The 16,503-nt window shown below is 36.1% G+C and overlaps 1 protein-coding gene across 1 annotated transcript in view; it reads left to right on the forward strand.

Moving 5' to 3' along the window:
* The window catches only part of LOC145258166 (WD repeat-containing protein 37-like), a gene marked incomplete in the record, with an annotated part of 749,116 nt that overhangs the window by 104,046 nt on the left and 628,567 nt on the right, over positions 1-16,503 (forward strand). Inside the window, 2 exon segments of the mRNA XM_080115977.1 lie at positions 4,818-4,888; positions 16,229-16,345. Of these exon segments, the coding sequence (XP_079972103.1) occupies positions 4,818-4,888; positions 16,229-16,345 (188 nt within the window).

The following is a 16,503-nucleotide window of genomic DNA, read 5'->3' on the forward strand; positions in this document are numbered from 1 at the left end:
TTTTTTTTTACAAGGTAGTCACCACTTATCAAGGCCCGGAAGCCACTCATGGATAAGGGTTATTGTAAGTACAGTAGGTTAGTGTGGATATTTTAGAGTGTCTACTTAAGGGGGCAGTTCATCAGGAATTTGTTTATGTTGGACTTGAAGACATCCAAGTTGTAGTCAGGAGGGAAGCAGGCAGACGGAAGAGAGTTCCACAGGCATGCAGTTCTAAGAAAGAAGCTTTGTTCATGGAATCTACGTTTTGATTTAGGCATAGATAAAGAGTGGAGAAAGTTTTTGACAGTGGATTCAGCTAGACGGGTGTTTTTTGTAAAAGATTGGCGAGGGGGGACCAGAGACTGGAGTTCAGATGAGCACCTGCCATGGAAATAACGATAAAACAAAGATAGGCTTGCAACGTCTCTTCTGTGGGAAAGAGGTTGCAGGGAAGAGAAAAGGGCATCCCCCACTAAGCCACAAAGTCTATTTTGTACTCTGTCAAGGCAGGATAGGCTGTTTTCAGCAGTTCCTGCCCAGATATGGCAGCAGTATTCCATCCTTGGACGTACTTGGCTTTTATATAGATAGAGAATTGCATCAGTAGTGAGATATCTTCTGCAGCGGTAGAAAGATCCCACCATCTTTCCAGCGACCTTGGCAACAGACTTGATATACGTGTTCCATTTCAGATCAGGAGTAAAGGTCAAGCCCAGAAACTTGTCAAAACATGGGGCTTCTCCTAGACGAGAGCCATCCATTTCAATTGATGCCAGATGGGGATCAGTGTTGATGATGTAAAGATAGGAGTTTGGTTTTAAATGCATTAAAGGTAACCAGCCACGTCTTCCCCTACTGAACCACTCGAGATCAGAGGAGAGAGAATCAGAGAGAGCTTTATCATTTACAGCCTTTGATGTGTTGCTGTAGATGGTCGTGTCATCAGCATAGATGTCAACGAATGATTTAAGTATGTATTTTGGGAGATCATTGATGTAGATCAGGAAGAGAGTTGGGCCCAGGATGGACCCTTGAGGGACTCCAGCATTAATATTGCAGGCCTCCGATTTTTGTCCATCAACCACTACTCTTATGAGCCTATCAGAGAGAAATGATTTAATGATAGAGAATATTTCCAGTTATACCGTAGCTGGAGATCTTGTGAAGTAGGCCTTTATGCCATACCTTATTGAAGGCCTTCGATATGTCAAGAGCAATTGCCCTGGAAAGGAAGCCTTTGTCAAGAGATTCACTAATCCTATGAGATATAACCGTTAGCACATCTGCGGTAGATCTTGCAGAACGGAAACCATATTGCGTGTCACTAAGAAGGTTATTTCTGCAGAGGTGGTTGACTATTTCTCTATTTAATATGGATTCCAGCAACTTACTCATGACACACAGGAGACTTATTGGTCTGTACTTGTTGTTAGGCATTCGTATAACATTGCCCATCCATTGCAATTGGTGTCAGATGATGGTTGTGGTGATGGTAGGTATGTTGGCCTCCTTCAGGACACTTACATTTGTTCGTCGATCCTCCCATTCAATCCTGAGGATCTTGTAAAGACAGCGCTGGTGATACTGCTTCAGGGCCTTCAGATGTCTGCTTTATAGACAAGCAGCTTGACTCTGCTCTGTATGTCCCGATTTTCAAACATCCTTTTCCGTAGTCTAGCAAAAGTTGCACTGGCGCATCCGATGCAGTGTTGAATCTCTGTGTTGATGATAGATCTTGTGGAGAGAAGGCTGCCAAGGTAGGCAGATTGATCCATTTTCTAAGGTGTTGCCTTCCATAAAGATTGTAGGTGTGTGCCAGGAGCTGGTCGGTATAGGATCTGGATCTTTTTGATGTTAAGGTCAAGTCCCAGGAGCCGATAGGCTCTCCCAAAGGCACCCAAAATGCTCTGGAGGTCCACTTCTGAATGAGCAACCAGTGCATTGTCATCTGCATATTGAAGCTCCATGATGGACGAAGCAAGGACCTTGCTTTTTGCCCTAAACCTGTTATTGTTAAAGAGTCTGCCATCTGTCCTGTATATGAGTTTAATTCTCTTAAGTAGATTCTGCTTGGTGAGGTGAAGGATGGTGGAGATGTAGATAGCGAACAGGGTTGGGGCAATGGTGCAGCCCTGCTTGACACCGTTGTCAACTTTGAAGGGAGATGTTTCCAAGCCGCCATTGCCGACCACAACTGCTGTCATGTCATCATGAAAAATTCTCGAGATTTTTAGATACTTATCTGGACATCCAATCTTGGAGAGGACAATTAAAAATCTGTGGGGCATATTAAACCCTAACCCAGACCGGACCTTGGCCCCTTCCCCCAAGCCATTTTTTAAGCCTGAACTTTTAGTATTATTGCGCAAGACATGACAAGAAATTCCTCCAGATGATTTTCGTCAACTGATCAATGCCATGTCTAGTAGAGGCCTAGCTTAGGTAGAATGCCAACCGAGTATTAGTTATTAAATTTGTGACCCTTCATTTTCAGTTTTGTTGTATAAATTCAATATTTATTGAAATAAACTATTTCTTTGGGTGTCTATTCTTTTCTCTCATATATATATACTAGCAGTTCAACCCGGCTTTGCTCGGGCCCTATGTGCTGTTTATAACTTGCCCTACATGTGAATACACTTTATGTAAAATTTCAAATGTTTAGACCAAAATTTGTCTGAGTAATTTCGTAGAGACCGCAGAGGTTAATTTTTTTTAACTTGGACCCAATTTTGAGCCTTTAACATTTATTATTTTGGTCTCAAATTAAAATAAAAAGTTTTACTCATATCCAAGTTACCTACATCTAAAATTTCAAGTGTTTAGACCCAAAATTGGTGGAAAAATTTGGTAGAATCTGCAAAGGTCAACTCTTTCAACTTTGACCTTTTGGCAGCCAAATTAGCCCAAACTGATTAAAATGCTTGCCATATGTCTGAATACCCTTTATGTAAAATTTCAAATGTTTAGAACAAAAATTGGCTGAGTAATTTGATAGACTGCAGAGGTCAAATTTTTTTAACTTTGACCCCAATTTTAACCCTTTAACATTTATTTTTTGGGAGTCAAATCAAATTAAAAAGTTTGGTCCATGTCCAAGTAAGCTACATTTAAAGATTTCAAGTGTTTAGACCTGAAATTGGGGGAGGAGTTTGGTAGAGTTTTTAAAGGTCAAATTGCCTTGACAGCCAAAATTTCTGGCCGAAAACTGATTAAAAAGATTTTCCCAAATCTCAATACTTTTTGTCAATTTTAGGTCTAGAGACTCAAGATTTGACAGTTATTTTGTACATACACACACACATTTTCACTTTTATATACACACAGAAGTTTATTTATTCATATATATATATATATATATATATATATATATATATATAACACACATTTATCTATATATTGTATTGGGGAAGTGGTATTATCCACTGGAGACCCATGTATTTAACAGCTGTCCTGTTTTTAAATCTCCGAAACAGCTACATGGTAAGCAGCTGAGGATCCCCGTTTTCTATTTACAAAATTTTAGTTAAGGTTTTCTCTTGTCATGCTTATGTAGTTAAATTCTGTTTTTATAATTGAAGACTTTTGAGAAATCAGCTTATGCTAAGTTTATTTCTATTTAACAATTTTTGTTAACGCTTTTGTTTTTTCTTTCTCCTTTTGCTTTTTCATCCTTATATAATTGAATAATCTTTTGTAATTATGAACTTTTTAGAAGTCGGATTATGTAAATGCTAAAGCTGCGATAGGTTAAATTTAGTTTAGTTTTTTTTCCGGGAATTTAAACCGCATTCTTTCTTTTCTTTTTTTTTTGTTTAACTCAAAGCTTCTTCAAACTATATATACATATATATATATATATATATATATATATATATATATATATATATATATATATATATACACACACACACACACACACACACACACACACACACACACACACATGTACACATACACATAATATATTAAAATACATTAAAATTAAGTTCTCATATTGTGCTAAATTCTGTACTAGATCAATTTAGTAGGATTAACTGTAGTTTGCATCCAAATCTTATCAAAATAACTCTAAAAAAATAAATGTACTATCTCAAATTAAAATTGAAAAATATTTCACTATATTCACCCTTTTTTACTTGTTAAAGTGACTGGTTTTTCATACCTACTATGAGGAATGAAATCTAAAATTGCTATGTGATCATAGATAAATGCCATGTGATATTTGCAAAGGAGTATTGTTAGAAATATTCATGGACTTACTTTTTTATAATTTTGACTAAAACTGTTTTGAATCATATTTTATTAAAATAAAATCATTCGACTTTTTTTTTTTTTTTTTTTTTTTTTTTTTTAATTTTTTTTTAACTTAAAAATATTTCTCATCTAAGGAAAAGGATGAAAGTTTTTTTTTTTTACACCATTGTTGTATTGAGGTTTTGCGTCAGTGTCCCTGTGTGTGGAAGTATGGAAAAGAACTTTTTACTCTTGAGGTTTTTTATTATTTTTTTTATTTTTTTTATTTAGGTGTATGGTTTTGGTAACAACGAAAAAAAGCTCTAGTGTGAAGCATCTTGAAAAGAAAACTTCGAATTTTGAAGAACCAGATAAACTGTTTTGAAACCATGTTAAGATGCAAAAATTTTATTTAAAAAAAATCATTAGATTGTTTTTTAACTTGAAATATTTCTTATAAATTTGAGATAGTAAAATATCCATCAGAGAAGAAGAGTTTTATTTTTCAAAACGAGGCTACATTTTTGTGAATTCTGTTTTCATAATAGAATGATGCCACGTGAATCGATTTTGATTGATGTTTTTCTGTTGTCTTTCAGAACTCGACTTTACAGATCTTTTGGACAGATTGAGAGAGAATTTGAGAATCTATACAGTGAAAATCTATCACGTAAGTATTGTTTTTACTTATTTTACTTATTTTTATGTGAAATTGCCAACTGGCCAGTTAACCAATTTTTCGACTGAATTATCAGCAAGTTTTGCGACCTTTTTAAACGCAGTGTAGACATAAAACAATTGACAGAGCCACCAGTCGAAACGCATGGAATGGGATGACATTTGGTGCTACGATATCTAGGCTATAAATCTGAGTGACCTCCATAGCACTTGGGACCAGAAAATGTCTTTTTTAAAAAAAATTTTTTATTTATTTATTTTTTTAATAAATGGAGTCTTATATATTATTTTTATTGGAATATTTTTAGACGAGGCTTCATAAATTGTGTAATCACTCTTTTGTGGACTGTTATCCTCATCTTCATAGTAGTTGCTGTTTAACCACGTTTTCAGCCAACTAATACTCTGGCCTTCTTCAGGTAGTTAACCGTGACAGGATAGGAATGCTGAGTCTTGTAACTGTATCCCTAGTAATTATTAGGGCTATGACAACAGCATATTCTTTTCATTGTTTTGACTCTCGAGTATATACCAACACAGGCAGACACAGTTAATCAACCGAGAACCACATTACTCTATATAAAAGTATATAAGATTTTAACAGATGCACAACCGAGTCAAAACAATGAAAAGAATGTGCTGCTGTCATAGCCCTAGTAATTACTGCCTTCCACAGTTGTTGTTTTTTCACCACGTTTTAGCCAACTAATCCTCTGGCCTACTTTAGGATTGAAACCATCTTCAGACAATGCTCATCTAGAACCGTAGAGACTCAATGTCTGTATTCACTGCACTTTTGGGGCCTGTGACACAGTAGATAGAGACCTGAAAATAGCACTCCAGATGAGAACGGTAGTCTGGAGAATCCAAATATGAATAATCAATCTTTATCTCAAAAACTTGAGAAAGAAAGGATGAACTGGTATATTTATGACACACTCATTCTCTTCCTTGGATATCTTGAATCACAGGAAGGTTGACCGGCTTGAAAAAAAAATTGATTGGATAAAATCATGCAGGGTAAAATTTGCCCCCCCCCCTCTCTAGATATGTCAGCAGTACTCCATTCTTATACAGGTAAAGGATTTGTTAGAAATTATTTGTAAGATTATTTCTAACTTGTACAGTAAAGGCAAAAACACTTTTGTTTAGGAACAATCATCTTTTTTTTTTTTTTTTTTGATAAATGTAGTGACAAACCAACCAAAGACAATTATTGCATTCAATCAAATATATATTACAATTCCGATTACAACAAAAAGATACTTAGTCGGTTTTTTGTGTGATTTCCAAAAAAAACGAATGTTCTGGAAGGTGATTTCCTTGTTTAAGAAAGTCAGTTTAGCAGAGGTGATGTGCTCTTCCTCCTTTTTTTGGTTAATCAAAATTAACTTCCTCCAATATTTGAGAGTTCCTTCTGTTTTTAATTTTTTTTTTATTACATTTCCCCCCCCCAAACAAGGCACATTTCCACTTTCGTGTAGGGGGCTACTATCAGGGGCAACAACTACTGGGGTACTATGTAGGGATTTGGGCAGCAAGATGTTGGTTCACGTTGCACTTGAACTTCTGCACGTCAGTACAGTTGGGGAAGCAGGGACCTGGAATGGAATTCCAAAGTCTAGTGGTTCTGGGGAAGAAACTGCTGGAGTAGAAAGATCTTTTACATCTAGGGATCTCTACAGTGTGGGGGTGGGATTTTGCAGCCTGTCAGGTCTGTCGAGGGTGTTCACGTCGTGGGGGCACAAGTGCTTGCAGTTCGTAAGAGCATTCACCATTAAAATACTTGTAGAACAGGCAAAGGGATGCAACATTTCGTCGATGGGACAGAGGCTGAAGCTTAGATGCCAGTTAAGAGCCTATCAGATTTGCGACTCTCTTTTGAACCTTGTCAAGGAGCGAGAGACTAGTAGCCGATGCACCAGCCCAAATATGACAGCAATACTCCATACATGGGCGAATGGTTGCCTTATAGGGGTACAGGATACTTTTCGGGTGTTAGTAGTTTTCTAGCACGGTAGAGAGAGCCTACCTTCCTTGCAGCGGCCCTGGCAATGCCCTCGATGTAATTGTTCCAACTCATGTTTCCTGTTGAAAGTTCTTTTGAAAGTTTATATAAAACCTCTCCTTAAGTAAAATGTGCAAAAAGCAACATCAATTATAATAAACTCACTTATTGAACATCACCAAACATCTTATTCAGAATATTTCCATCAGGAATCAGGGTACTTCCTGGAGCGGTAGGATGATCGGATGATTTTTCCGGCTATTTTATCAACAGCATTTATACCCAGCATTAGAGATTATCCTTAATAATTGGTTATGCAGATATGCAGAAATGTGGATCTCTTTAATCTTCGGAACATTTTTTTCTGGCCAAGGTGAACTTGGAAGCTAGTGATTGGATAAGACTGCACATTTTAATTTGAAGAGAGTTGACGTGCGTGACTGTGTATGAACTAAAGCGAAAAAAACAAAACAAAACATCTGACAAGGAATGCCAATATTAATGTTTTTCACCCCCCCCCTCCTATCTTCGTTCCATGAAGCAACGTCATTCCAATTAACTAAACTTTATCAATCCTGCATATTACCATTCCGTACTTTCTCGGCCTCACAGTTCAATCGATCAATGAAAGATGACCTTTTCCTGTATGAAGAAATCAAGTTCATACTGTTCTCTTCATCTCTTTTGACCTTGCTTCCGCAAAATTGACCTTTCCCTTTATTTGCAGGCTCTACTGAAACCCAACAATACAAAACTTCTGAACTATTTCACAGTTGGTGGTACCCACCTTCCTACTGATCATTTAGATTTAGAGAAAATCTGGTGCTTTCATTTTCAACAACCTCATCTTATAAAAAAAACAAATTTTTGATTTGGGACTTTTGAGATGAGAATTCATAATTTTGTATTCAGATTATTTGGACTACTGTTCTCATGTCGGATGTTATCTGCACAATGACCTTCGCCACACGCACATTTTGTTATACTTATAAATCTTTGTTGAATTTGTGAATCTGCGCCAGAATCCATATAAATAGAACAGATGTAGGTGTGTGTGAAAATATTTAACCGATAAACTCTTAAACTATTGGTGACATAACACTGAGGTTTACAGGAAATAGTAATTGTACACCAAGGATGGTTTTAACGAGTAAAATATGTTTTGCTGGATTAATAACTGGAACCTATTTTTATTACTTCTGCATATGTGCAAATAGCTTGAAGTGGTTTAATTTTAAAATTTTTCTTATGTATTGATTGCTCAAACAGTAGGAAATGCAACTAGAGCATTAAATGTTTCATTTTGATTCTAGCTGATGACATCTAAGTCATGTTTTTTTCTTTTTAATTTTTTTAACTTTGGAAATCGGTACTATATATTAGGTACAATATAATATTCAATAGAGAATTGGTTCTCTAATAATAAATACGAAATTTGCACAAATTAAAATATATTTAATCATATTTTACGACCTGGCTAGGTAGCTCCCCACCCTCTATTAATTTTGAATAAAATCCATGGAGGTAGCTTGTCTTTGTTCTGTCAGCCATGATCGGGTAGAAGCCTGAAATAATTCATAATAGTATTCTTAGTATCTCTCATACTGAGGATTGAACCTTCAACCTTCAGAAGACTAACTTAGCACTTTTATCCATTGCATGAGAAGTCCTTGTGAGAATAATAGTTTGAATAATCCAAATAATGTGTACCCAATTTCCCCATACAGACAAGCACCTTCCTTAAATCTTGACCGTATAGAGATGTGTGCATAGCAGGAGATTTTGGTATGACTGTTGAAAGAATAGATGAAAGTTCTGGAGTCAATAGATGTAAAACAGTTGAGGTAGCAGGTCCAATTCACAGAGAAAGCCAAGGAAAATATGACAGGAAACAATAAAAATGGACTGAAAGAGATAAAGACCTGACCAGAGATAGGTTGATTTGGAAGTCAATTCTATTGAACTAAATACCATGAGCCTGCTTCCCATCCAACTACAACTAGGTTGTCTACAAGTCACATATAAAGAAATACTTGTTGAGCCGTCTTCTTGGATAAACAATTCCTCTCAAGACATCCTATGTCTATTCCTCTAGTTGATTTCAATCTTCATTTGGTGGCGCTCTTTTTCTTCTTTCAAATGACAATCTCTTTAACATTTATCCTCGAGTGGCCAGGAGGCCTTGATAAGAGATGACACATTAGTAAAAAGAAAAAACAAAACAATATAAAGGCTAAAATGGTTAGCCACGTCACTCAATCTCTGTGGAAATACATGTCTAAAGTATAATAAATAATATAGGCTTTATTTTTAAGATATTTAATTCTCTCCCATTGCAAGAACGATGATGACACCAGGGTCGGAAAGTAGGACTGAGAAGTCGGCGTTCCCGAGGATGAACACTCTGACCTAGAAAAAGTGCCTGGGCAGCCCTGTCGGCATTCTCCAGTAAGAGCGTCTCAGGTGATTAGCAATAAACTAACCCCTTCTTAAAGAGAGAAGGTGACAAAGCCTGGGAGGGTTGACCTCCTAGAACTGCACAGAAATAGCACCACATCACGATCAAGCGCAAGATGCAAACCACATGCAAAAGTCCTCTCATGCATGCTAACATGTAAAGCTGATGTTGAACCAACGATAATGAATTAAATAAAATTCCACCTCCTAATTATGATTTCTATGTATAATATATATATATATATATATATTTATTTTATTTTTTATTTATTTATTTTTTGTAAATCTTTCCATTCATTCACATGGATTTTATTGAAATTTGAGAAAAACAGAATTACTGTTACACCCAGTTGAATAGTTAAAATTAAAATATTTTTCTTCTCTTCTTTTAGTAATTATCTTGGAGTTTTTCTTTTTTTTTTTTTTTTTTTTCAACATATTTCTAAAATACTCTGTCCGTCCATCAATTACACCTAATTTCTAAATACCATTTTCATGGAAAGATTGAATGGATACATCTTAAGAATCCACCTACCTGATACAACATTTATCTGGACGAATTGACTTCATCCAAAGAAAGAAAAAGGAAGTTTCTAGGAAATATTAAATTCACAGGTAGTCCCCGGTTACATGTATATGCCGGTCAAGGGAGATGACGACATTAAGTTTTCAGTTATTTTATCTTATTGATTTTTTTTTTTTTTTTTGTCAATGTCCTCTGCATACAGCACTTTGTATCCCCAAACGGTCACCTACCTAATAATGACTAGGTTAAAAATAGCTTAACTTTAGTGATTTAATAAGAACTGGTGTGTCACTATTATGTTATTTTTGTCTATTAAATCTCCCCCTTGACTCGTAAGACTTAAATCTGGGTTTTCAAATTTTAAATTAATTTGTGCTATTCAGACAGTGTTTCTTGTTTTGTTTATTCTCGTTTCAATCAATGTAACTCGTGGCCTTCCTTTACATTTTTTTTTCAAAATGGAATGTGCTTTGATGAACTTAAAGCACTTGTACCCCCTGGACATAAATACCCCCAACTAATCTGACACAGCAAAATCCCACCTCTACACTGTACAGATCCTTAGATGCCAGAAAACCTACTTGGATAGTTTCTTCCCTTGAATTGTTAGACTTTGGAATTCCCTCCCTGCTTCCCTGCCTCCACTGATATGCAGAAATTCAAGTGTAATATGGATAAACATCTTGCTGCTCAACTCCCTACATAGGATTCTTGTAAATTTGATCTCAAACAGTAGCCCTTATGTCGAAGTAGCACTGTGCCTTATATAAGGTGAAATAATGGTTTAAAAAAAACAAAAAGAAAAAACAGACAAACTTTGACTCAAGCTTAAAATCTTTGAACTCTGAAACTTGAGCATAATTTCATTTTATTTAATCCATGGAGGTGGATTATTCTCATTCTATCATCTACGAACAGGTAGATGTGTTTGTTATTCTTAGTTATCACCTATAGTAAGAATTGAACCTTCAATCTCCAGAAGACTGTCACTTAAAGCTGATTGTTAACCAGTGCTTTTAATCACTACATCATGGTTAAATTTTTATCCCAAATTCTGAAATATATTTACTGGTCTGTTTAGCCCTGTTGTATAATTCACATTAAAAACGGTTTTTGTCATACTTTGTTTATTTTATCTCTGTAAATATCAACTTGCATGGATAATCCACATAAATCATACACAGCATGATTAATTATTTACTAGCGGGACCTGTGGAAATTCCACAGGAAACTCCTTCATATGTAGCGTATTGATTTTGGCATTCTGTAGATGTAAATGGAGACACTCTGATATTATTGTAGCTTTTTGTTAAAACTGCAAAAGTATTTACCTAAGCTAGCACGAACACCCGGCAAAGCCCGGTCGTAAAATATGCTTAAATATGATATTTTAATTCTTGCAAATTCCATACATATTATTATAGAGTTAATATTCTATCGATTTTTTTTAATCTTTTCTGAAGTTGCGATTTCAAAAATAAAAAAAATATATCCGTATGATTAGGGTGAATTGGAACCGAAATAAAAACTTATATAAACTTGAGTTCCTTCAGTCATAATCGAAACCCAAAACCAAAACTTATAAAGAATTCTTGATAAAATTATTTATAAAAAAATTAGATTACTGGAGTGCCATCATTTATAACCGAAATCAAAACTTATGAAGAATTTGTGGTAAAATTATTTATGAGAAGAAATGGAAGTACATAACAAACAACCCGGATGTAAGCGTGACACAGAAAATAACATACACGCTATCGTATTAATATATAGATTAGTTTTCTCTTTGAAATCCTATGACAAAGCATTGTTCAACCCAGCTTCTTGATATGCCACCGAATGCAGATCAATCTGGTACCCAGTACTATTAAAGTCACAATTCTGCGAAGGGGTTCTGGCCAAACTCTAGAAAGCAACTGTTTCAACAATCACGGTGTCTGGAGAATATATTGCAACATTTGCAAGATATTCCCTTTTAATAAAATCTCAACAAAACTTGTGAATAATACAACAAATGAGAAGTATATGCTGAACTTTATATGTTGCAAGCAGAGAGACTCGTCGTTACCCAGCACTGAATGAGGATCGACAATGTTTCACACTCCCATATTTTTAGTGTCATCAAAATTGGTGCAATTTGCCCGTTTTTTTATCAAATGAATTGATTGCCTGCTCTAGTTGGGGACCCATCACAGTGCACCAGGAGGAAGCTTCACATGCACCCCCTTAGTGACTTACTCCACAATACATTGTAGTCTACATTGCACTGTAGAGAACCTGCTGTTGATTTTATGAAATTATTTTTTATACATATAATGGCTTGAATTAAAGTTTAAGATACATAAGTTAAGTATCATAGTATCTAATTGTATTCATTTTGACTGAAGCCCCTGTCATGTCGAAGAACCTACTGTTGATTTTATATTGGTTTGAATTTAAGTTTAAAATACAAAAGTCAAGTATCATGGTGCAATTGATTTAAACAGAAACATTCATTTCGAATGTGCCCCTGTCATATGAAAGAACCTACTGTTGAGTTTATATGTTGGGCCTTTCTGCTTGCGTGGTAATACAACTTCTCAAATGCATTTGTGATGTTAGGCTGTATAAGGTGTTAACTTTGGTCAAAATCTTCTGTTCCTTCTTTCATCGGATTATATCAATTACGGATACTTATTGAGAATATTCTGATACAAAACCTATCTAAGAGCATTGCCACACACATTTGTGTGAAATTTCATAAAAATCGTCCCAGTCATTTTCAAGTCCATAGGAAACAAACTCCCATACACTCACTAACTGAACCATTATATATATGTAGCGTTTGCTTGGTCAGTAAAGTGTGTGGAAAAGTGAAGAGAGCTTTATTAGCAAAGACCGTAGTCTGATGGTGCGCTTAAATGAGTTCAATTCAGGAAATGAACCAATTTTAATGAAATTTTCAGTATTTATTAACCATCACAGAACTTGCTATTTTTTTTTTAAAGTTTTAGTGAAAATGTATCATTTTTTGTAAATCAAAACACCTTTAAAATTTAAAATTTAAGAACTAAAAAAAAAAAACTCCCGATTTTCTGTTTGCTTTTTTTATATACAAATAAAGCATTGTAGATGTTATAATAAAAATATTTTTTAATATTTCAGGAACATTATGATAAGCAGTATGTATTCAATATTTTCACAAAATATTTATTCAAAATTTTTTAGACCCCTAACACGAAACTGCAAATAAAATATAAAAATCTCGTAATTTCTCTTTTAAAATTGGCTTGTTTATATTCTTTCTGGATTATACTTCCAAAACAAAGTATTAAAGTTGTATAAAAAGTAATAGAAATATTTTTTTATTAAAAAAAACAATAATGAAATTAATTGAATCTGGGGTGTACAATGGGTCATATTTATATCACCGAAGTGAAACATTGAGCCTGGTCAGTACCTGATCAGTGATCATTTGGAAATACCAGGCTAGTCTCATATATAAAAGGCAAAATGGTGCGAGCATTTGTGTATGTTCACGAAAGGTGGTGAACTTTAAATAAATACCAGGTGTTGTATGTAGGAAGACGTCGACATCTCCATGCAGGAACTGCAAAAAGCTGTTGCCATCTCTCCTGACGGGTGATATACAAACAACTGGGAACTTCTTGTGAATTTGATATCATCATGAAACTTCCTTCTTCAGAGGAAACCAGTTCAACTCTTCCAGAGTACAATAGGTGTAATAGATATTGTTGCATACTATGTACTCTGCTAGGTTGAGTTCAAATCTAGTTGGATCTAATAACTTCACTTCACAAGATTTCCAGCTACGATATCACTGGAAATGTTTTCTCCATCATTAAACCATTTCTCTCTGATAGGCTCATAAGAGTAGTGGTTGAACATACTTAAATCATTCGTTGACATCTATGCTGATGACACGACCATCTACGGCAACACATCAAAGGCCGTAAATGTCAATTCTCTCTCCTCTGATCTTGAGCGCGTGGTACAGTGGAGGAAGAGGTGGCTGGTCACTTTTAATGCATCCAAAACCAAGCTTCTATCTTTACATCATCAACGCTCTGATCCCCATCTGGCATCAATTGAAATGGATGGCTCTCGTCTTGGGGAGGCTGCATGTTTTGACAAGCTTCTGGGTTTGACCTTTACTCCTGATCTGAAATGGAACACGTACATCAGGTCTGTTGCCAAGGACACTGGGAAAATGGTGGGATCGTTCTACCGCTCCAGAAGATATCTCACTATTGATGCAATTCTCTATCTGTATAAAAGCCAAGTACGTCCAAGGATGGAGTACTGCTACCACATCTGGGCAGGAGCTGCTAAAAACAGCCTATCCTGCCTTGACAGAGTACAAAATAGACTTCGTGGTTTAGTGGGGGATGCCCTTTTCTCCACCCTGCAAACTCAGATGTTGCGAGCCTGTCTTTGTTCTAGCGTTATTTCCATGGCAAGTGCTCATCTGAGCGCCAATCTCTCGTCCCCTCTCGCCAATCTTTTACGAGAAACACCCGTCTGGCTGAAACTACTGTCAATAATTTTCCCCACTCTTTATCTGTGCCTAAATCCAAACCTAGATTCCATGAACAAAGCTTCTTTCTCAGAAGTGCACGATTGTGGAACTCTCTGCCGCTTGCCTGTTTCCCACTTGACTACAACTTGGACGTCTTCAAATCCAACATAAACAAACTCCTGACAAACCGCCCCCTTAAGTAAGACACACTATCAAATCTCCAATACTAATGATTACTACAATACTATCTCATTGATTACTGTACACAAAATAACCCTTATCCCTGAGTGGCCTCCGGGCCTTAATAAGTGGTGACCCCCATGTAAAAAAAAAAAGAAAGAAACATGTGTTCAATGAATTGCTTATAATTGGTATCATGTTTTGCCATGAAATAATTTCAAAAGGAGCATTCTTTCTCGTCTTGACACAGAACAAAATGGACTTCACAATCTAGTGGGGGGGGTTGATATCTTTTATTTTCTACAGCTCCTTTCTCACAGAAGAAATGGTGCTAGTATTTCTCTACTCTAACATTTTCATGAAAGGTGTTCGACTGAGCTCCAATCTTTCGTTTCTCCTTGTAAGATATTCTTGCTGTCAAAACGACAGAACTTTTGTTCCTCTTCTATGTGCCTAACATCAAATCGAATTTCCATGAACAGTTTCTTTCCAAAAATTTCCCATCTGTAAAACATATTACCATGGGACTGTATCCCTGCATGGCAGTCTTCAAATTCAATGTTAACAAATATTTGCCATAAATAAGTAATCACATTTATCTTCAGTCCTCTCATAATATCTTTATCATTCAACTGACAGTCAATCCATTTTATCAAATTTAGTTTAACGTTTATTTTACATTCTCAGAGACAGTGCATGGCTTTTAGAAAATGACTTTCAAACTAACCTATCTGTAGCCAAGTCTTTATTCATCTACTGGAACAGGAAGTTGTATTTTAATGGTGGGTGCTTAGACGAACTCAAAGTCTGTGTACCTCCTCGACGTAAGTACTCCCGACAAGCAGCAAAATCCCACTCCCACATGTAAGATATCCCTAAATACCAGAAAGCCTTTTACTCTAATAGTTTCTTCCCTTGAACTGCTAAACTTTGGAATTCCCTCCTGGGTTTCCTACTTCTCTGACTGTACTGACATGCAAAAGTTCAAGTGTAATGTGAACAGACATCTTGCTGCTCAACTCCCTACATAGTGTCTATGCTAATCATGTCCCAAATAGTAGCCCGTTACAATCTAGTGGCACTGTGCCTTGTTTGGGGTGAAATTGTTCTACAAGTACTTTAACGGAGAATGCTCTGACGAACTGCAAGCACTTGTGCCCCCACAACGTAAATACCCCCGACAAACCTGACAAGCAGCTAAATCCCACCCCTTCACAGTAGAGATCCCTAGATGCAAGAGAGCCGTCTACTCCAGTAGTTTCTTCCCGAGAGCAGCTAGACTTTGGAATTCCTTTCCGGGTCCCTGCTTCCCCGACTGCACTGACATGCAGAAGTTCAAGTGCAATGTGAACCGACATCTTGCTGCCCAACTTCCTACACAGTACCCCTGATGCTTATGTCCCTGATAGTAGCCCCCTACACCAAAGTGGCAATGTGCCTTGTTTGGGGTGAAAATTTAATATAAAAAAACATAAATGAATTGATGGTGACCACTAGATCAGCGAAGCTAATGAACCAGAGCAAGTGGTAACACAGGAATAATAATAAAAAATATAAGATTAAAAATTTTGCTGTTTTTGTTCAAAAACAGCTCACAACTTTTTGCTAATCCTTTATTTTTATTTTTGTGTTTTCTTTTCAGTGCAAGAACGAATTGAAGCCCTAAATGAACGTCTTGAATCGTATACCAATTGTAGCATTGACAAACCAGCACAGGATATTAACGATGGATCGGAGTTATCGGTGAAACCTAAAAGATGTATGTACACTCTATAACGTTTCTGTCTCTCTGCTATCGTATCTCTGTCTCTGGGAGTCTATTATTATATATTAAATGTGAGTTAATCAACATTTGTTCTCCCCCACCCCAAGGCGTTTCCTCTGCTTTAATAGCACAAAAGGCATGCAAAAATATAC

The sequence above is a fragment of the Euprymna scolopes genome, chromosome 33 (assembly GCF_053919585.1).
Source record: "Euprymna scolopes isolate OS-2025 chromosome 33, ASM5391958v1, whole genome shotgun sequence".
Taxonomy (NCBI): Eukaryota; Metazoa; Mollusca; class Cephalopoda; order Sepiida; family Sepiolidae; genus Euprymna; species Euprymna scolopes.